The 23,538-nt window shown below is 31.8% G+C and overlaps 1 protein-coding gene across 5 annotated transcripts in view; it reads left to right on the top strand.

Moving 5' to 3' along the window:
* LOC132919654 (FH1/FH2 domain-containing protein 3) overlaps positions 1 to 22,884 on the top strand; it is a 43,678-nt gene extending 20,794 nt beyond the window's left edge. For 2 of the 5 annotated variants that reach the window (XM_060981419.1, XM_060981451.1), the window contains 19 exons: positions 11,563 to 11,672; positions 15,278 to 15,336; positions 15,646 to 15,713; positions 15,994 to 16,099; positions 16,182 to 16,388; positions 16,508 to 16,688; positions 16,751 to 16,873; positions 16,965 to 17,131; positions 17,400 to 17,528; positions 17,632 to 17,829; positions 17,933 to 18,240; positions 18,307 to 18,444; positions 18,832 to 18,990; positions 19,107 to 19,544; positions 19,614 to 19,756; positions 20,693 to 21,072; positions 21,161 to 21,304; positions 21,387 to 21,465; positions 22,449 to 22,884. In XM_060981419.1, coding sequence (XP_060837402.1) covers positions 11,563 to 11,672; positions 15,278 to 15,336; positions 15,646 to 15,713; positions 15,994 to 16,099; positions 16,182 to 16,388; positions 16,508 to 16,688; positions 16,751 to 16,873; positions 16,965 to 17,131; positions 17,400 to 17,528; positions 17,632 to 17,829; positions 17,933 to 18,240; positions 18,307 to 18,444; positions 18,832 to 18,990; positions 19,107 to 19,544; positions 19,614 to 19,756; positions 20,693 to 21,072; positions 21,161 to 21,304; positions 21,387 to 21,460 — 3,132 coding nt within the window. In that variant the 3' untranslated portion in view covers positions 21,461 to 21,465; positions 22,449 to 22,884. Of the gene's footprint in view, positions 1 to 11,562; positions 11,673 to 15,277; positions 15,337 to 15,645; positions 15,714 to 15,993; positions 16,100 to 16,181; positions 16,389 to 16,507; positions 16,689 to 16,750; positions 16,874 to 16,964; positions 17,132 to 17,399; positions 17,529 to 17,631; positions 17,830 to 17,932; positions 18,241 to 18,306; positions 18,446 to 18,829; positions 18,991 to 19,106; positions 19,545 to 19,613; positions 19,757 to 20,692; positions 21,073 to 21,160; positions 21,305 to 21,386; positions 21,466 to 22,448 lie in introns of all 5 variants that reach the window. The other 3 variants (XM_060981427.1, XM_060981444.1, XM_060981436.1) reach the window with 2 other exon arrangements.
* The last annotated feature ends 654 nt before the right edge of the window (positions 22,885 to 23,538 follow it).

The raw sequence follows: 23,538 nt of genomic DNA on the forward strand, positions 1-23,538 counted from the left end.
TTATTACATATAAATAGTCGTTCGTCGATGTATAAAACGCAACTCTATATAATACACTGGTTAAAACTGGTCTCCCGCAGGTCTACGGCCTTCTCCCTCTCCCCCGCTTAACCCTACACAAAATACTCGTTCGAAAAACACCTCTTGTGCTGCCTGTTCCTCCGTTGAACAACGGCGGCCTTAAACAGCACCACGAGATCGTCCAACAAAATCTATATATATAATATATATATATCATATATGTATATAATATATACTCGGTCGAATGCGAAAAAACATATAATAATGATGAATAAAAAACATCGGTTTTCTGCTTCCTATATATTATATACCGGTGGCGGCGGCGTCGTTGCCGTTGATTTTTTTTTTTGTATTATCGAACCGACGACGGTGGCGTAAAAGGAAGCGGAAAAAAACCGAACGATAACTGAAAATAATAATAACGAGCTGGTCGACCCGCGCGTGGTCATCTGCAGCAGTCAGTTTACAGGCAGTAGCCACCTCGCACTTACGTCGGGATTTCCGAGGGACCGAAAGAGAGAAATCGTCATTATTGTTCCGAGTTGGGAGAATATAATAATATAATATAATATAGTAAATATATAGTATAAGTAGGTGGTATAAGGTATAGGTTTTGTTTAGAGGAAATAATAATAATAATAATGCGACGATAAAAGTTGTGTAGTCCCGATTGTAGCGCACAACCGGTTTATACGTCTTCTTTTTTTCCGAGTCGACAATCCAGCTGGTCATCTGTAGCACGCTCACACATGCGAACGCGCGCACGCACACATTCAATACACACACACACACACACACACACACACACACACACATATACACACACACACGCACGCACGCACGTGTGGGTACTCAGAGTTTATACTCGACTTTTCAACTACCCGTTCGGTGTAACTTCCCCCACCCCGTCCGAGTACATATTTACATAATATTATTAATCCTATCGTTTCGCAATTATAGGTTTATCGAAAGGAGAAAAAAATCTTTAGTGTTATTATATACGACTATCGAGTACGTACCTATACAAACAAAAATTTAAATTTTCACGGGTGACTCGTTTTCCGAGTTGACTATTTAACTTCTACTTAGTATTAAAAATATTATATTACAAAATCTAGCAATAAATACGTTCACCACGCATAGGCAACACATGACACATGTGACATATGCCATATTATTGTACACTGTTGTGCATGTGTTTATCGTAGGTACCTGATATTTTTATTATGATATACAAATCACTAAAAAAAAATGTTACTTAAAATAATATAGGATTTTATTTTGACCATTAAATAAAAGCATAAGTCATGAGAATATTTGCTAAGACTTTTTTTTATGTTTTTTAATGAGTGACGTTTATTGAAAATTTACAATATATACATTATATACTATGTACAATATGTAAATATGGTAAAAGATTATAAATTGGCTGTGAATGACATAAAGTTTCCTTCATTCCTCGCAGTTGAGTCAACTTTTTACAATGATTTAACATGGATTAAACTAAAAATGTATATGATTTATTTAATTATTTGAAAAATAGATTATAATAATTGATTTTATAGAAGTATTAAAATATATGTATATTGGTATTTAATTATACCGATAAAAAGCTCAGGAAATCATTATATTTTTTTAATATTGAAAATTGTTCACCAATTGCTTGGTCTTTTTAAAGATTTTTCGTTACATTTATTTTAGTTAATAATAATGTGTTTGTATAATACTTTATATGTATAAAAAAAAGTAGTCAGATTATTATCAATGAATTCTATTTTTCTATATAGAAGGCACGAGCTTGTTTATGCTAATGTTGTTTATTTTTTAAAAGTATAGGTATCGGTTTCAATGAATTTTATAATTTTAGAAAGACATTATTCTATGCATAATATAGATATTATGTAAATATATTATATTATATTTCTCGAAATAATTCGAAAAATGATTGTTAAACCCGTCGCGAATCACTTCATTTGCTATTATAACTTATAAGTCATAACGTGAAATATAATTATCTATTATTTTCTTCTTTGTATATTAAAAAAAAAAAACGTTTTCCTGTAATTCAAACCAATTTTGTTGCTCTGACTGTGTGACCTTAACATTTTTTTCCCCAATATTTAATTTTTTTATATTAGTTGGGTACTTAGTTGTCATTAACGTTCGATAATTGTGTGCAAGTCGCATCGTTTAACTACGGCTATATAGCTATATAATATACATACGCGAAGAAAAAAAAATCTGTTTGACGGGCCGACGTGTATAAAAGAATCTCAACATTTTTTTTTGCATTGATATACTTGATGATTTCTGATTTTAATCTGTTTCGGTCGAAGTCTGCAGCAAACTATACATAATATACAATAATAATATACAATAATACGTCCACTCGAAATGTTATATCATTTGTTTGGTTTAATGTTTCGTCGCCACTGCTGCAAGTGCAGTATATTAATGTTGAGCAACGTTTCATAAATAATAATGAACGTGGGGTGATGAGTCTAGTGTTTTCTTGTAGTTGTAGTAGGTACTGTTGGAATAATACCAAAGAATATTACTTCAGAATATAACCAATGGTTTGGTTTTGTTTAAATAAGAGCCAATATAACAGTTGTAGTGCCGTAGGTATATATTTTTACGATTGCGAAAAGCGAATTAAACACAAGCTGTGTATACTTATTATTCTTGGCTACACGTTTTAAATTTAATTAGTACACTTTTTATGTCAGTTAAAAATGTTAGGTTGTTTTAAATTTAAATGCTGAACGTAGGTAAATTATATCTATAGTTATAATGTTGTCAACTGCATACGAAGAACCTGTGCCTTACTCGTTTTTCTTTACGCAACAACGCGAAAATATTTACGGATTTTTAACGTACCGTATAATTTGCAGTGGTCAATTATTTGTATTTTTATCGAGCCCGGTGTTGCCTAATTGTAATACTTTCGTTTGAAGTTGAAATACTGTATGTTTACATTTATGATTTATACTGCGGTATAACCATCGATTACCACGAGCCGTATTACGTTATTATCGAATTGACCGTAAATATTTGTATAGCCGTATCGTATATGCACTATACTGCTTATGAATTCGTGATAATACCTTTATCCTCGTCTATTGAGCTTGTTATAATAAGTTAAAGAATTATTGTTTTTATATTAAATCGAAAACGATTTGTGTCGTATTATTTTATTTTTGGGTGTTGTGGATTGAACGATTTTCAAATTGTTGAGATGTGATAAAAAAATATACAATGAATTCTACGTAACATGTTTCATATTTCGATCCCGCAGCAGATTAAGTGTACCGTTAAAACGAAGTTATATAGGGAATAGTTATTACTTATTATGTAGGTACCTATGAACAGCCGACGTGCTGTAATGCGTATAGTAAATATATCACTTTATTAGTGCCAATATAATGTGCATGATAATATTCGTCTTTGTAATTATTGTTGAGCTAGGTATCTTAGTTTGTAAACTAGTAGCTATTAAAAAAATAAAATAAAAAATAATAATAATAATAATAACGTTCGTTACACGTTTTTCGCTAACACTAGCCCGGTGGGCACCTGTTAAAGACAATCCAATATATTTTGGTCTCGACTCGTACATTTTAATATCATATACCCTATTACGTCTTGCGCGTTCATGTTATGGCCATAATATAATATTGGTTTGCAAACGTTTAGAAACGCTTATCCTATAATGTATATTTATGTATAACCATTATATTATAATAGTATCATAGACGTCCTACATAATATGTATATTATACGGCGTGTTAGATATTATATATACGTATGCGTATAATAATTTGAATGTGACATTTTGACGTTTACCATATACCATATACCGACGTGGGGGTACGGAACGGGTCCGTATTATATTGCAACCGATTAACGAAATACGTGAAACGCTATTGTTGGTGCAGCTGTACCAACTAACATATAATATTATCGCGATAACGTTCTCTCTCCCGGATTTCGTCCCTCCCGTTTTTACACACATACAATATAATATGTTAGTATATCGTGTGCATGTCGTAGGGGTCCGGGATAGTTTACGATACACGTCATTTGTCGGACGGAATCCTCCTCGTACCTTTTCGCCGGTCTCCACCATCGCCGCCGCCCAACATTATCGACGGTGCCCATCTGCCTAGGTTGATTTATAATATAATATTATGCAGACGGAATATGTATAATACGTATATATATATATATATACACCTGTACGGCTGTATCTATACAGAACCTGCCAGACTATGTAACCGGAACACATTATTAGAATCACGCCCCCTTTGGGCTGCCAACGCACGACCGTCGTTCTTGTGGACGTAAACGTCGTAACATCGTCGGTCTTTCTCGGCGGCCCGTAATGACCTTGTACGTATATACAATACCGTCAGATTAACTTACTTATTAGCGTACCTACGCCTGTATAATATGTGTGTATATATGTATATTATATATATAATTGTATATATTTTATATATATTTAGTTCGTACTTACAGTTTGAGTCTTAACCCGATTTAACGGATCGTTTTTCATGTGATCGAAAAGGATTTTTTTGCAATCCCGCAGCCACAGGATATGCTTCAAAATTATAGCTCATTGCTGGTGTATATGTCGCTGAGTCTTTTGGGTGCGGTTGTTTTTATTGAGTAGATAGATACGATTTAAAATAAAGTAGCTGTTATAATATTTAATCGGCAAAATTAAACTTTTATTTTGCATTCAATTTTGATTTATTTAACATAATATTGAAAAAGACTTTGTTTTATTTTTTATAGATTACGAATGTATAGAAAATTCATGATTTTGTTGGTTATACATCATAATTGTAGGTGTATTTTAAAAATAATTGTACGGTACTGTGGACTATAATTTAACATGGTATAAAACATGATAATGATATATAATCTAGAAGATCTATGCAAACATTTTGCGATTTTTTGTGTTACAGATACATATTATAATCAATTAAATTGCTATTAAAGAGTGGCTAACTAATATTTTCTTCATATTATTTTAATACTATGTATAATGCAGTCGTATTGAAATTTTAAAAATATGTTCTTATATAGTACAATTAATTGTCTATATTATTATTTATAACGTAATATATAATTTTTTATAAAAATAAAGTAAGTGCATTATAATTTTCTTTAATGACAAGTTTCAGTTTATTTCGGTATTCAAAGAGAACTTACAAATTATATAGTATACAAAACTCTTGAGTCATTCTGGCTAGTTGACCAAAATAAAATGAAAAGTATGAATATTGTAAAAATATTTTATAAGTCTTGCAAATTTTCTCTTAAGATTGTAGTTCATACATATATTATAATAAGATTTTAGGAATACCTCGAAAAAAAATAATACTTAGAAAATACTATAATTTAAACAAATATTTAAAAACATGACTTGTGAAATTTGTTTAATAAGTATACTATTTTAATGTAGATCGTTGACAAATAAAAATATATCATTCAATTTAATTTATACAATTTAAATATTTTATATGTAACTGGTTTGATGTACTTGTATAATAAATACACGGTTGTATGTACATTGTACAATTATTAATTCATAATTTTGATAAAATTACGTGTGCGATTATAATAATAACCGATCAACACGATAAGTGTTAATATGCTAAACTTTCTAAATTAACCTAATATTATAGTTATTATAGTTAAGTATATTTGAACTTTCTAGATATATTTAAAATTTTAGTGACCAGGTGTACGACCATGTTAATATATTATTATAGTACTGGTATAAACGCTTTCATGTGTGTGTGTATATATATATATAAATAAATTATTATTAGAAGGAAATCTTGGGCGGTCAGTTTAGTTTTAAGTCATCGTGGAAATCGCAAGTTTATGGGTCATAAAATCTAAGGTTCATCCTTAGTTATTTATATGCTAATTAAAAATCTTATTTTGCCACTTCTAATTAAATCAAGAAATGTAGGATGTTTTTTTTCAAGCAATTCTTGTCACTGCGTTTTATTTGTTTATAACTGCAGTATAGTATGGTTAATAGGCGTACCTATCGTAGGAATTTATATATTATATTATTATGTATATTTAATTTTCATCGACTCAGTGACAAATTCAATTCATAAGATTGTAATAAATTTTATGAAACTAGGAATTCACATTTAGTGACTAAATTATTGTTTTTGTTTTAAATAATAAACATATTTAGATGCATTATATATTATTATAAGAAGTTTAGTTGAAATTTATAATTATAATGCCCGTTCATTAAAGTCTCCTCGTCATCAATGATTTTATTCTCGTGTAGGTATAATATAATATTAACTATGCAAATAAATACCCATACTCGCGTACGATATTATGGATTCAGAACAATTACGCATGCATGTATTTTAAAGTATTATTATCATTTGGGCTGTGAATTGAGCAATAATGGAATTTTATTATTATTACCATGAGTTATAGAAAGTTGCACGTATAAGAGTGCTTGCGTATATAGTATATAATATACCTATATAATCTATATACATTATACAGTGTGATGCACTTAAATAGTAACACAAAATATCAAAGTATTTCGGTTGGTTGATCTTAGAATAAAACAGGAACAATTTTAACGAAAATAGAAAATACTAAAATACAGATTTTCACATTACAGATTTAAACTTTTACCCTTTCGATTAAGTAAACATATGATGTACAATAAAACTTATATTGTTTTAAATGGCAAAACATATTACCAAATTCAAATAACCCTATTTTTCCAAGCAACCTTAATGAATAACATTTTTTTTTGTTTTTCTGAATAGTTAACTTCAGAAATTTAAAGGGGGGGCTTATCTGTAATACAAAAAATCTGACTTTAGTTTCATTGTGGACGCATACGTTAAAATCCCTTTCAATATAACTTCCCAATAATTTTGAAAATTGACCCAGTATGTGTATTTTAGTATCTTACTTTAGCTTCATCAAGAGTTGCCGTTTCGGTCGTACAGTCATCTGGCTGAAATTATTATCGTGTTGCCATTTAAGTGAAACACATTGTATATAATACGTCGTGCATCTATTTGAAGTTGCAATTATTGAAAACCGTATCGAGATCGTGTATAATATATAATATGCGCGGGCGTCACAATTCACGTTGACAATATAATAGTAATTAAACTTTTGTTCTTTAGTCAGTTGACCTCAAGACTTGAGTGTTCAAGCATAATATAAATATGTTGCTACGCGTCCATCATACAACGTATATTAAACGGTCTGTCTAATTGGTTTTACTTATATATATAATCATTTGTTTTGATATCGTTTCGAATAGGTTATACGCGTAGAATATTATATTATTTACGAATAGCCGTGTCTGTCTTTTATACGCGGACGTGTGTTACATTCATATTATCGTGTTCACTGATCGAGTTCGGATTCATTGACAATAATAATACGCCGAGATTTGCACAGTCCCGATAGTATTATATTTTATATAGGCGTATACGTACAGCGTGTGTGCGTGTCTATATAGATATATAGTTGAACATGCGGATCAGCTATTGAAGTGTATTTGTTAATAACTGAACGTTATTGCGTGCGGTCTATACGCGAATAGACTTCAGACGGTATAATAGATATTTGGAAAGGACACGTGGCAGTGTACACCTATTAAATAGATCTTTTGAAAATCGCTCTTTAAAGATTTTGATCCGCAGTCACCCTTTCGCGGTTAATAGTATATATTATATATTTTTTACGTTTATGAGGTACCTACCTATAGACAACCTTCGTCTTATATAGTTAAATATATATTCATATATATATATATATATACATATACGAATACATACTTTACGCGCGGCGCTTGACTTTGGCGAACATTTTCTTGATTATTATCGTCTCTGTGTTTTTTTTTACCCGCGTTCATTTTGTACGCCGCGTGGTTAAATGCATTAAAGTACAAATTGTTTTTTAATGACATACGCATGTATTAATGTATATAATGACCATAATACATGTGTCATTTTTAGAGATTTATATTACACTTTAAAAGGTATATATTTGGGCGACGGTCGGGCTCGGAAAAAAAAACTGTTTATACCTTCAAATTGCTATATTCTTGCAGCTATAACGCAATAACGGTGAACGCAAATTATACCGTGTGGCGCGTACAACAGACGTTACATTACGCGTATATTACATGCGCTAATACATCGAACGTCTTGAAAATTTGAAATTCCCCTATACGGAACATTAAAATATACCGCGCAATCTCAATAAGTAGGTATTTATTTAATATATTATAATATACTTTTCGGTGTATTGAAACGATGTAACTTTGAGATTGTATTATATTATATTATATTTTACTCTCCGCGCGTGCGTTCGCGCGCGTCCATCAATCATTAATCATTATAATGTACTATGTAAACGCACGTGCGCCTATATATTTATGTATTATACTTCAATAATGTCAAAGTCGAGATAACTCTCAGCTATTGAATTATAATGAAATATATTTCACGCATCCATCAATCAATGTTTTTCCACAACGTTATAATTATTGTTATCGTATTTTTTTTTATAGAGTTGAAAACGTCGCTACCCGCTGCACATTATGCGTCTGGAATTTGTCTATGTATTATACTCATAAATATTTTAAATCGGAGATTCATCACAACTAATATTATATTGTGATTCGCTTATGGTAAAAAACTAGCATTATTCGCACACATAATACAGCAATACCGTATTATACACACGCGAAACTAGCGAGAAATACGGGACTTTTGTATATTTTAAAAAAAATTGGTAGGTATATTGTGCGCGTACGCTCGAGTACAGTATAATATTATGTTTATAGGTACACATCTAACCAACCGATGATCCTTAAGGTAGGCGGCGTTGATCATTTAAATAGCGCGGCGGCTGTCCGGTCGTCGTGTTTAATAAAATATAATACTCCGATTCTTTAAACGCGCTTTATCGGTGATCGCGATCGGCGATTGCATTCGAATAATACGGACTATATATATATTATTATTATTATATAAACGGGCACGCGCGTGCGATGGCAAACACCGATTGTCCAGTTCGTCCTTAAACATCTATCTTATTCGCGCGCTGCACAGACGTCCGTCTTTTATGGTGTATATATTATGACGTGATCTTCACGTCGTTCACACGATTATCCTATTCAAATTATGACAGCAGTAAATAACGTCGCAATAACTACGTATTTATGATATATAAGTATATTAATATAATACCATAGATACATCGAAATCATTGTAGCTAGGGGGAGTCGATTTTAAACCGATTTTAAAATTCTATAAGACAAAAACTCACATAAAATCTTATGCACATATTTTATTGTATACGCGTAGTATGATGTTGATTTTATCGTATGTATTTTTTCCCCAGTTATTATTGTTATAGGTTTTCATACTCAGACATTTGTGGCCATCCGTGATTTTGTATTTAGTTCTAATGCTGCGTATTGATACTATACTACTTACTATATGAAAAGAAAAAAACATTTAAAAATAATTAATTAATTGAATTAATAATATAACAATATAATTTAGTACAATTCTTGAGGTATAAACGATGAACAACATTGGTTCGACGGCGTCTTGCAAAAGTACAAAAGTGGTTGATGATTTTTTTGGTGCTGTAATTATAATAATAACTAAGATAGTTACACAAATATGTTAGTCTAGAATTGGACCAGGTGATCCATCGTTAATTTTTTCCGGTGTAAGATCACTATTACATTTATGTAAATGTAATATGTATATTATATTGTAAAGAAGTGTGGAAACTATAGGAAGGTTTTAATTTAAATCACGACTATTTTTACACTATAAACTAAATATATTAGGTTTAGTTTGTTTTTGGATCTTTTCGAATTTAAGTTTATTTCATGTGATAATAAATTTAAGACAATATTTAAAATGATTAAAAATTTTAAAACCATTTCTATTTAAAAACTCCGCACTAAAGAATAATTAACTGCAATAGTCCACTATATAGGTCACTGATATAACTTTATGTGTGATCTAACGTTCATCTATTGCTATTAAAAACATTCCCTAAGACTTTTAATAGCTATACAAGGAACGCATGAAGGGATTAGCAATTATTCAAATCATCCTGCAGATAAAACTGGTATCTGCACCTAATGTGTGACACATTTGCAAGTCACTCTTACCGTCTCAACGGAATCCCGAGTTGTCGAAATCAATCCACCCCTTACTCGTCGCTCTGAAGTATGTCATCGGTATGCGCTAAAATGTATACTCGAGGAAGTCGCGAACCCGCAGGTGACGTTTCCGGTACGCGATTTTTACCCGCGATGATAATTACCGTTTCAGGCGATCACCGCGACGTCTTTTCGTCGCCTTCACCAACGTCTCTTTCTTCCGTTTCGCAGTCGTTCCGCGTTGTTTCCAAAACAGTCACTATATATGCATATAATAATAATAATAATAATAATATACGTCTTGACATAATAATACTTGCGGGTTCTAAACAATAACGATTTATAACGCGACGACAATGACCATCATCGTCGTTATAATATATACGACAAAACAATGTAATAATATTATATATATATAGAGTCGTTTCACGGTCGGGCGGTTAGCGAGGCACTGTCAGGTCGCGCGGGGGTGTGCCGGTGGAAACGGTGGAAATGTAATATTGTTAAAAAAACTATAAAACCTTTCTTACCCCTTTCCCCCTCCCGATGGGCTGCTACAGATCCGGCGCAGAGAGCCCGTGGTTGTATACCTACTACTACATCACCCGCGCAGCCGAAATCGCGCGGCGTTGTGATGACAAAACTGCGGCAGATCGTAAATAACATAATGTGTACGATCCAGATCCGTCGGCGTCGTAGTCGGTCGGTTTAGGTTCACGGACCTTTGGCCCGTTAATAATTACCGTCGCGAATCGTGGTCGGTTCCCGACCTCATTAACCGCGCACAGAATCCTCGCCCGCCCCGCGCGCCGTCACACACGCCGATCGACCGTGACCGGCGGCTGCCCCCCCGCCCGCTCGGCGGTTGTCACCCGCCCGCGCACGCCGGTGCTCGTCGTGTGTGCCGCGGTGATGCCGGTGACTTTTTTTTTTTAATACGGGCCAGGTAGGTATATACCTATACCATATTATCATTACCATGTATAATGTCGTCACCGCGTTCCGTGTCACATCCCGTCGGAAGCACACCGCCTCCTATATACATATATTATATTATGCATAATATATCGTAATGTCATTATAATACGCTTCGAGTATAATATACCACTACCGCTGGTGCGGTACACACACCCGCTCATCCGAACCGCACCGCCACCGCCGCCGCCGCCGACGTCGTCGTCGCGCGACCGTTTTGCCCGCGCGCGGACTCGTCGCCGTTACGCGTCCCGGTGCGGTGGTGCTCGGTTCGTCGTATTTACTAACTATACGTACTATCTCTCGGACGACCGTCATATTTCATGTTGCACCGTTTTTTTTCTTTTTGTTCTCAGTTGGACGACGCCGCCCTGCAGCTGTACAAGGACGGCGATTTCGGATCTTACCTAGACATGGAGGCGTCCATTTCCGAACAACCGGAGGAATTCGAAGGATTTCAAAACGAGTGAGTACATATTATATAATATATTATTATATTTTTATTATACACGCGCGTCTGATAACACACGCCGTAAATCATCGGTTTTATCGTAAACCCAGTAACGTTGTAGCCATAAATATATATATCCGCAATCGATACCGGTTCGACACAATCCGCAGTATGAAGTTTGTTGTCGGTGAAATGATCCATATCGTCGTTGTTGGGGATGGTACCGATTATAATACATATATACGAGTACAATTATCATAGTTACTAATAACGGTGGATGTTTTCTGGATCGTGACAGTCATATCCGAATGCGTTCGGATAAGCGATATTATTATTTAAACGTTATTATTAAGTATATATTATACCTCATTAGGAATTAGGATAAAGTCATAAATAGATTGGCATTTCACCTAAACGTGTTTTCTTTTTCGGTTTAATAGTCCCGCTCAGAAAATTTACTCAATTATTCGTGATGCGAATAATCCTGTATAATAGGTTAACCGTATATTATTAAACATGGTCGTTTTAGTACAGTTGTAATCATATAGAATTTTGAGTATTTATCGTAATTGAATAATTCAGTAATAGGGGGGAAAACGAAGGGTTTTGGTTGAATGCACTAAATGTTAATACCTACTATGTATGAGGAGATAAAGAAAAATAAGCATTTTTCACAAAAAATCTCATATAAGTTTCTGTAAATACGTAAAATACATAAGTATATGTGAAAGTGAAATTCAAATTTTAATTCAAAATTTTCTCAATTGATATTATATCTATTCGTAGTCAACTAACAAAATATTAAACAATGTTGTTTATATGAGTCAAGCGATGAATTTTTTTTAAGGTATTTTAAACTGATCGACAGTGTTGGGACGTAACTATATATTTTCCCACGCTTGTATTTCATTAGATAATATGATAAGTACATAATAATTCTTACTAGCTAGACCACACTATAAATATAATATATATATATATATATATATATGCTTACAGGATTCTATTATACTTAGATAGTTTTATTTTTAATTGGCCAACAACACGTTTTTTCATGTCATAAAGATTATTCTAGATAATCGTTTAGTCTCTTCGCCAAAAATCGCATATTCAATTTTCAATAAAATTTTATTCTTGAGTGACATAATAGGAGAGTAGGTTTAAGGTATAATTAGGTATATCTTTTTTGTTAGAAAGATTGGCAAAAAAAAAGATACAGTTATTCTATTTCTGTTTGTTCAATTGATATGTAATTTAATGAATTTCGTAAATTATATTTTTAATCGGATAAATTAAATTATTTATATACTTATAATCTTAAATTGTAACTACACACTTCATTTTTTTTGTATCAAGAATATTTTATAGGTAATTACTCAAAGTCAAATCATGCATTTACCTATGAAACATTATGTATAATAGTTCATATAATTCAGGTTGATTCTTTTATCATTAAACACTCATTATTTCGTCGAGTATTGACTTTTTTAAAATATTTTTTTTCACTCTTATATTTAATAATGAAATTATGAAACCACTATCAGTTTTTGATTTTCAAATGAAAACCTATATTTAAAATGTAATAAATTAATAGGGCTATTTTTTTGTGAATTTTAACGTTCAAATTATTATTTTTCGTTAATTTTTTAACGAGATATAGTTTTTAAAAGTTGAGCGGTTTTCGGTTTTTATAATACTTCTCATTTCATATAATCATATATTCATATTTAATAAACTTGTTATCGACTATCGACGCAGTGATGAACTTTGTACCTGTAGTTACCAACGCCTCACAGTCGTAATAACCAGTAGGACGAACACCTTAAAACTTTAAACCGCCCAACTTTGAGCAGTTATAACTCACTAAAGGTTTATGAAAAATAATAGTTTTAATGTTAAAATTCATAAAAAAATAGCCCTATTATTTATGACATTTTAAATAAAGGTTGCCATTTGAAAATAAAAAGTTGATAGTGATTTCACTTTTAAATATAAGGGTGAAAAAATAAAAATGTTATATAAAGTTTTAGAAAAGCGTCAAACTAAAAATTTTGAAAAAAAGAAATTGAAAAAATTCTACATTTTTTGATATAATGAGTGTTTAATGATAAAATAATCACTCTGCATATAGTACATATTGGTCAGAGATATTTTATACCAATTGTATACAGATAAAATTTTATTTTATTTATTTAATTTGAATATGCTGTACTAGGAAATTATAAATAATAATAGGTATAGGTAGGCACTGCCTTTTACTATTTGATCATATTTTGATATGTAAAGCTTCTATAAATTTTAGTGAAAAAAATACATTAATATCAATAAACGTTATAAATATTTGTTGATCTTTAGTCTATATTATCATACAACTATATTAATCAATGTTTCCTTAGTCTCAACATTTTTGTGAAATTTACGTATTTTGTAAGAATATTTCAATGGAATTCTTTATTTTTAATTTAATAAAAGTATATTTATATGTTGGTCCTTACATATTATAATATTATATTATATACATCACGTGGTTACCTATATAAATAAGACAGTTAAATAATACTATGAGAATTTTTTTGGAACATCGAGGATAAAGAATGTGTAATATTCGTAGCATTATGGGAATCGGTTGTCATAACATAATAATTATTATTGGAGAGTAAATTGATTTCGTTAGTTGGTGAAAAAACTGTACAATAAGCTCGCGTGATAACATGCAGCAGTTAAATAAAAATATATAATCAGTAAAATAACACGTCATATTTTGTTCTCGGTTACTAATACTAATGTAGATTCTTCAATATTTATTTTAGATTTTTGAAAACGTACATAAATATTTAGTTTAGATTAAAAGTTATTTATTGTTTAAGACGGTTTAACAAAACTTCGACCAATAATAACTCGAAGAGTACCTGTTTCATTATTAATTTCATCAAACAATTATTGGTTTGTAGTATTTAACTAAATATTTACTTAATAAACTGTGAACTCATTTTACTGTTATTATTTAGTCACCGTGTCACCGTGTCCCATCAAATACGACAAATACAACGACACTAAAAAAAATCTGTCATAGTTTTAACAGAGAATTCTAATCATGACAGAGAAATAAAACGCCGTTATGTGGGGACAGATTAAGATCGATATGGATACTTGGTTGAAAAAAGAAAACTAAATAAATGAGAGCTATTATTGCGTTACCGCCTTCGACACGGGTTGCAGTTACCCAAGAAAAAAATTCAACGAACGTTTAGATCTAAAAGTCGGATCGGGTTTTTATTTGAGTCACGATTTCGGGCTGTTCAAAAAACATAATATTTTGTATCCCACGGTAATTGTTTGATATGATGGCCTCTTTCACCTCATGCCGTAAAACTCAGTTACAGTTTTAATTTTTATACTTTAGAAGAAGTATAGGTACCTTCCTTTTGCGGAAATACCGCGATAGGATATAATATGACACGTGCCTACCTATACATTAAAAATAATGGTCCAATTAAAATGATAAAATATGTTTTGTTTTTGCATGAAATAATAACACAGTTTGTTATCACTTTTCAACCATAATATATTATAACTACTGTTAATATTGTTATAAATAATAATATTTATTTTTATTCCAGTAAAAGAAACTCGATTGTTTTGCGCACGCAGTTGTCAGTCAAAGTACACACTATAATCGGTAAGTATCCCATAAATATTGTAAATAGGCGAAATTCGTTATGTACGGTCGAGTGGTTATTATATTGTCTGAAACTGACGTTATTTAAAGCGAGTTAATAGCGCAAGTCGTACCTTATATACTCGCATTCATATGAATAGAACACGTTTGGGGTACAATAAAAATATGTAACAAATAATGACGAACACGCGGTGATAATTGCTCCTGTACCCACGGATAGTCCACGAAAAATCGTGACCTTTTATTTTTTGTTCTTCTTTTTCTTCATCTCTTCTTATTATTAATATTATTATCGTTATTATTTTGCAGACAAACTGATGAACTCCGAAGGCAAAGAGCTCCGGAGGTGTTTGTTCGCGCTCAAGCACATATTTCAGGTGAGAGACCACGACTCGGAGAACACACCGTAACAATGATAATTCTTTTGTGCGCGTGTTCGCCAGGGGCACAAGCGTTTCAAGGTTTAGAGAAACTGTTCGCCTGTGTGTTTATATATCATATATATTATATTGTAATATGTTATAGTGATTAGCAATGTAAACAGCCCGGGCCATTGTTCGAGCGCCCCGTGCGCCGACGCCGCCGCCGCGTACACGCTGCAACAGCTGAAATGTTATTGTAATATTATACTAAATATATATAATATATGTGTTGTAGGAGGATAAGGATTTGGTTCACGAGTTCATACAGAACGATGGGCTGCGGTGTCTCATCAAGCTGGGATCGGACGTCGATCAGAATTATCAAAACTACATATTAAGAGGTACCTCTATTCCGTAAAAAAATTATACCCGGCAACTTCCGCGAACAAAAAAATATAACGTCCGACCGTTTTGTATTCTCAGCTCTCGGGCAAGTGATGTTGTACGTCGACGGCATGAACGGCGTCATCGAGGATAACCCGACCATTCAGTGGCTGTACTCGTTGCTGACGTCCAGATTCCGATTGGTCGTCAAGACCGCGCTAAAGCTGTTGCTGGTCTTCATCGAGTACGTCGAATCCAACTGTTTGATTTTCATACAAGCCGTACTCGCGGTGCACCAATCCAATGGTAATAATCGTAAAAATATGTATTATGTATATATATATATATATATATATTGTATATTATCTCGGTCCGCCGATCGTTTGTATTGTGCGTGTCCGTTTTATTATTTATTTTTCCCGTAGGCACTCCATTGTGGAGTAATGTTATGAAACTGCTCACCGAACCCGATATGGTCGACACTGAACTGTTGGTGTACGCGATGACGTTAATCAACAAGACATTGAACGGTATACCGGATCAAGATACGTATTACGATCAAGTTGATTCTATCGAGGAACAAGGAATGGAACAAGTTATACAGAAGTGAGACGAAAAACATATTGTTATCATCATGGCACATGCTATAAACATTGTTTTATTTCCAGGTACATGTCGAAGCCGGGAACTGAACTTGATCTTCTCAGACAACTTCAGATTTATGAAGTTGTTCTGCAACACGAAGATGGAGATAACAAATCTACTCCGATCAGAGTAGACCATTCAATCAGGTAAGCGGTACAAACATTTTAATAGGTAGATATTTTGAAAAAAAAATATATGTACCATATAATATGTCAGTACATTACGTTTATATTTCAGAAAAACACTAAGAAATAGAAAATCACTGAATTCGTCATTAGATTCTGTAGATAGGCGGAAATCTAGAAGACACTCAGCTGGTAACACGTGTGTTCAAATGCCTTTACTTATGGAAAGACTCGATATAAATCCACCTTTACCAAAACCAAACAAATTACCTCATCCAGGTATGCGTGGTTAAATATTTATGAATTTGTTTTATTATTGTTTCGACTTGTCTAACCTATTTAATAATCATATTTAATTTTTCGTTTTTGAGTATGTTTTTGAATTATTTTAAAACAAAAATATTATTATTATACCTTTATGGCTATATATTAAAACTATTTCCACTTAGACTATAATTAATTATTTTGCTTACTACAGCTTAGCTTTAAGCGTTAATATTTGTCACCGTCGTTGTGTAGCGTTTTTGTTTGTTTCGCTTTGCATCAGGTGAGGACGCTGGAGTGACCCCTGGCTTAAAACGAAGAAGGGAACGTGCTCAAAGACAACGGAGCTTGCTCCGGGAACAGTATAAGAACAATATTGCTCGACCAGATTGGTCCAGTACTGACGATCAAGGTATGTACCTATAACCAGTATGTTATATATTTACCAACGCAGAATAAGTACGGTAAGGTTAATAAAATAAATGTATTTTATATTAATTATTATAATTTATTAGGTGAAAGTTCTGAAGGTCAAAATGGATTACATCCGATTAACCTGTCTTTCTGTAATGGAGACTCGCAAGTTCAAAGAGAGAGCTCGGTAAAAGACTTAACACAAAAGTTGACAAACTTAAGAAGTCCAGATGAGTCGCCTACCAAACTAGCTCCACCTCTAGATGATATGAGAGGAATAATTTCAAAAGCAATGGAAGGTATGTAAGGCTTTTTAAGTTTTTAATTTTTTAATTTTATATATTTTTTTAATTTTATAATAATCATTGTATATTTTAAAATATGTATGGTTTTGTTTTATAGGACTTGCCAAATCTCAGTCAAAAAATGAAGTAGTGAAGAGTCCGACCTCGGAGTCGGCTATAGATATATTGTCGAGAAAAACTGAGACTGATTTACAATGGGAGAGATTAGTAAGCGAATGCGATCGATCTCTTCAATTATGTGACTTAGATTTCTCTACTCTACACTCTGATGACGATTCTGATGTGTTGGCGTCTTCTTCATTACTCGGAGGTATTCCTCCTCCCCCACCTCCTTGTCCTATGCTACCACCTATGCAACAGCATGTTGCAAAGAAAACCAAAAAGACTGTTAAACTATTTTGGAAGGTATATAATATTATTTATGGTTTTTAATATAAAAATAAAAATTGTTTAATTTATGAATAATTACAGGAAGTTAGAGATGACCCTGTCGCTAGAGTGAAATTAAACTCTGAACGTTTGTTATGGGAAGAATTAAGTCCCGTTGACGTTGATACTCATAAACTTGAACATTTATTTGAATCTCGAGCGAAAGATTTTATTACCAAGGTAAAGAACACAAAAATATAATTTTTTATTTACCCAATAATTAATTAATAATAATAATAATAATAATAATATTACTCGATTATGAAATATTAAAATATGCTGTATATTTGGCCTCACAAATGGTTTCGGGTAATGCAAAAGTAACACACCTGGGATTTTGGTTTATGATTATAATGGTTCTCTTAAAATTATAATATGCATTTATGCTTGGTAATACTTTGTGAAGCTTTTTAATGATATTTTGTTTGTTTTTAATGCGACCAAATTGAAAAAAACGCGGATTGTACAAATTTTTCCAGGAGGTAAGGCTTTTTTATGCTTGTAACTAAATGGGGGTGGCGGGTGTTTGTAAAAATGTTCTATTCTTATTGTAATTTAAATGTTTAGAAACAACAAGAGATTAATAAAACAAAAGAAGTAATCGTGTTGGATCCGAAACGATCAAATGCAATTAATATAGGTATGACAAAACTACCTCCACCGCGGTCCATTAAAGCAGCCATATTGAAAATGGATCCGACAGTCATAAATCGAGAGGGAATAGAGGTAATAAATTGAAGAAAATTTATAAAAAAGCACATGGCTTAATATTTTTTTTTAACAGATCATTATAATTTTTATTTAATTATGATAACATTAATAATTTTTTTTTTTTTTTATAGAAACTTATGACTATGCTTCCTAGTGATGAAGAACGAAACAAAATTCAAGAGGCTCAGTCTGCGTGTCCGGATTTGCCTCTGGGCAGCGCTGAACAGTTCCTATTAACACTAGCATCAATATCTGAACTTCCAGCTAGGTTAAAACTGTGGTCTTTTAAATTAGACTATGAGAACGTAGAAAAAGAAATCGCCGAACCACTTATGGATTTAATGCAGGGAATTGAAATATTGAAAACGAACCGTACGTTTAAAGCGATATTGGGCACGTTGCTTTCAGTAGGCATATTTTTGAACGGAGCTGAAGTCAAAGGATTTCAAATTGAATACCTGGCTAAAGTACCAGAAGTTAAAGACACCGTACATAAACATTCTCTTCTCCACCATTTGTGTCATATTGTTATGGATAAGTTTCCCGATTCCACGGATTTATATTCTGAGGTAGTTATTTAATTTTTATTATAGTCAATATATATTATTATAATATAAAATCGTACTATTTTTAACTAGATTGGTGCTATTACACGTGCTTCAAGAGTAGATTTCGGGGAAATAGCTGCGACATTATCTAAAGTAGAACAAGAATGCAGGGCGTCTTTCGACCATTTAAAGACGATCAGTAAACACGACGGGGCGACTGCTATAAAATCTAAGTACGCCATTACTAATCAACATGACAGACTGCAGTCGCGCATAATAGATAATAATAATAATAATTATTATATATATTTATTCCAACAATAAATGACACACAATTTTATAATAAATAATAAGTGGCTCATCTCTAAAGTCATTAGACTGTGACAGAGATGAGTTTTATTTGTCAACACAAATTTAAGTTATTAAATGACAAACATAATATTATTGCCTAAATAGTTTAAATAAAATAAAATATAATAATTAGTATTTTAACAGTGCATATTAAATATACAAGATAATAAATAAATTAGATTTATTGAAAATTGTTGGGGTAATTTACATACAGTTTTACTTTTACAAACAAATGTTTTAAACTTATCTGTCAAAACGTTTTTCAATACGTATAGCAATATTGTAATAATGATTATTAGGGATAACACTTTTTGCATTGCAAGTTTTTAGTACATATAATTAGATATTTGAATGGTTTTATGATTTTGTAATTTTTATTGCTTATTTGATGGTTTATATAATTTTTAATTTATAATATGATTAAATAAAAAGTTCATATAAAATAAAAATAAAAACTATGATTTTTGATAATATGATCGTGTGATAGATTGATGATCAACAATATTTATATATCTTAGTCTATATTGTTTTTATTTTACAATACCTTATTAAAAGTATAAATTAGATAACTAGAATATTTTAATCTAAAAATAAATTACTATAATTGGTAATGTAAAAACATACAAATCTATGAATAAAAAAGAATCTATATTTTTTTTTTAATATATATAATTTTGCTATTTTAAGTGTATAATATAGTATGTGTATATTATGTATATTTTCAGAATTTTAAATTTTGACCTTAATTAATAATAGTAGAAGTAATAGAAATAACAATAATTTAAGTACATTTACTAATAACGAGTATTATGTCTTAGAATGTCAGAGTTTTTGGCGGACTGTGCTGAACGCATTGTGGTGCTGGGTAAAGTCCACCGTCGCGTTATGAACCGTTTCAATAAATTTTGTCTTTGGCTTGGAATTCCTCTGCATAAAGTCCAACTCACCAAGCCAAACGAGTTGTGCCGTATCGTATCTGAGTTTTCGCTGGAGTACCGTACCACCAGAGAGCGTGTCATTCAACAACTGCACAAGAAGGCTAGTCATCGGGAGCGGAATAAGACACGGGGCAAGATGATAACGGAAGTCGGAAAAATCGATAAACAAGACGCTGACACTGAACTCAGACAATTATTGGATAAAGACCCTTCAAACAACAGGGTGTTCTCGTGGAGGAATCAGTGTAGACATTCCTTGGGTTAGTACTGCAATAAATATGGAAGGGTTGCTAATTTGGTATATTAATAAACGATTGAAATAAAAATTGACCGTTGTCCTGTGAGCAGGAAATACGAACGGTGTTCATTTAAGCAACGACGACGATGAACTGATCGAGAGCCTGGTGAAAACAGTCACTGCCACGTCTGGGGCGAACACGAGAACCACGCAGAGGGAACGTAAGAGAACTAAAGACGCTCATAGAAAGTCACGTAAGTACGAGGCATATACTTCGGTAATATGGCACGTTACAAAAACAACACTTTATCTGAATATGTTTAATGACTTACGCAGTGATCAAACGGTCTCGAACTAGGGATAATATACCAAGGCAAAGTAGCAGTCACTCTCGTAATTCGATGTCGTAGTTTTGGTAAATTTATAACTATTGTGTTCGTTTTTGTGTTTTGTGTTGTGTGTTTTCGTAAAAATACCTTCCTGCCAAATTTTATTAAATTACATTTAAATCATTGTTGATATCTGATAGAGTTTTTACTTTCGTGTCGTTTTTATTTTTTTTTTAATTTAAAATATAATTTGTAGTAAAGACATTGACCAATAGTTACATTATTATAATATAGCAGGTTTAACTTCTCTTCATCCTAAACGACGACGTTCGTCTAATTGACAAGACGTTAATAATTTATTAGTACCCTATCGTGGTTAGGCGTAATATTACTAGGTAGTGTATTTAAGTCGAGTTAAATTGTTGTCATAAGTAAATACTAATATTATTTTACCATAATTAACCATCAAGTACTTGTCCTTATATTTGTTGATTCGTAGACGTGTATAATAGAGGTATTACAAACCATACAATGTCGATTGTCGGTATAATAATAACATGCTGTTTAAGAAATTTCCCCGTTTTTCAGTAATTTGAAAGTTCGTAAAATTAAATACAGTGGCGTGGTGAAGTGTTTGGTTATTTCGGGTAAAATAATTTTAGAAATATCCGAAACTCACCCGTCACTTATACGCGCCAATCAGTATTATATTCATTATTTGCGTTTAATTAAAAATAATAATAATAGTGTTAAAATAATACTGGTATATGATAAAATTATTAATTAAGTTGAATTATAAAGCTATACATATTTGATATAACGTAATTAAATAAGTAACCGTTGGACTTTACACAGTCAAACTCACCAAACTTCTACCCATTTTATAAAAAACAACAAATCGTGCGACCTCCCTTAAAAATCTTACCACTGTTTATAAGTCGTAAGCGTAATGTTGTTTACCCAATATTGTTATCTGTAATACATAGGCATAGTTGTGATAAACTAACCTTTGTCCACCTATAAGAAATCTCTTATACATTATATTGATGCAATTTATGCGTATTTACAGTGAGGCGTACGTTGCGGAACGGTCTGAGCGACGAAGACAAAAAACATTTGGCATCATTCATAAAGGGCTACTGAACTGTGATATCCATGACGTCAAATATCATACGACTGATAATAATATTTTAGACGTTTCTTGATATAATTTTCCTAATTCATTTTATTTTTACTTATATATATATATTTAAAACTCAACAATTATTATCAAACTATTCTTATATTTCCTATGTTTTTTTGTTTTTGTTTTTTTTTTTTTTTGGTCCTTCCTTTTATGTATATTATTATTTATAATATAATCATACTTCAAACGGAATGTGACATAATCCAACTGAAATGACAGCATTTATCAAATTGAAAAAAATAATGTTAGTTGTACATGCATTTATTGAAAAGTTTTGTAATGTGTTACAAAATGCGAATAAACGTTGTTAAAAAATCAATTTCGTATTTTATGAAATTTTTTAATTTATTATTTTTTATTCACTGTTAGTGGTATTGAAAAAAAAAATAAGAACATTGCTAAATACTACAGGGTTATTTCAAATGCTTATATGCTTTTAATTTTAGGTTTGATTAACATAATATGATACATTAAATAAAAGAATAATATTTCCTGGCTTCCTTTGGTCACGTATGGATAACATCTAATCGAAGATCAAGCTAATTTATTCCATACATATGCGTTGTAATTGACTGCGCTAATTTTTAGGTTGATAATAGTGGTAAATAAACAGTATTTAAAAATACTGTATTTTTGACATATTCCCAAATAAATTATCTATAGTCAAATGGCGTAAGATGAAATGACCTAGGAAGCCAAGTGCAAAGCATCGGATGATACATTTTGAATAACCCAGTACATTAAACGATGCTATTGTAGAACTGCAGTTCTGTCGATAATATATTAATTAATTATGTCGACACGCAGTCGTTGTCTTATTATTTTGCCGTAATGTATTTGTTATATATATATATATATTGAATATTTCCATGTAATATGCTATTATTGATAATATTATACAGCAACAGACACGGACAGTGAATGAGTGAAATAAAAATATACAATTCATCGGGCCATCTTCTTGAAGCGTCCA

Source organism: Rhopalosiphum padi, chromosome 1 (genome assembly GCF_020882245.1).
Source record: "Rhopalosiphum padi isolate XX-2018 chromosome 1, ASM2088224v1, whole genome shotgun sequence".
In the NCBI taxonomy this organism is placed as follows: Eukaryota; Metazoa; Arthropoda; class Insecta; order Hemiptera; family Aphididae; genus Rhopalosiphum; species Rhopalosiphum padi.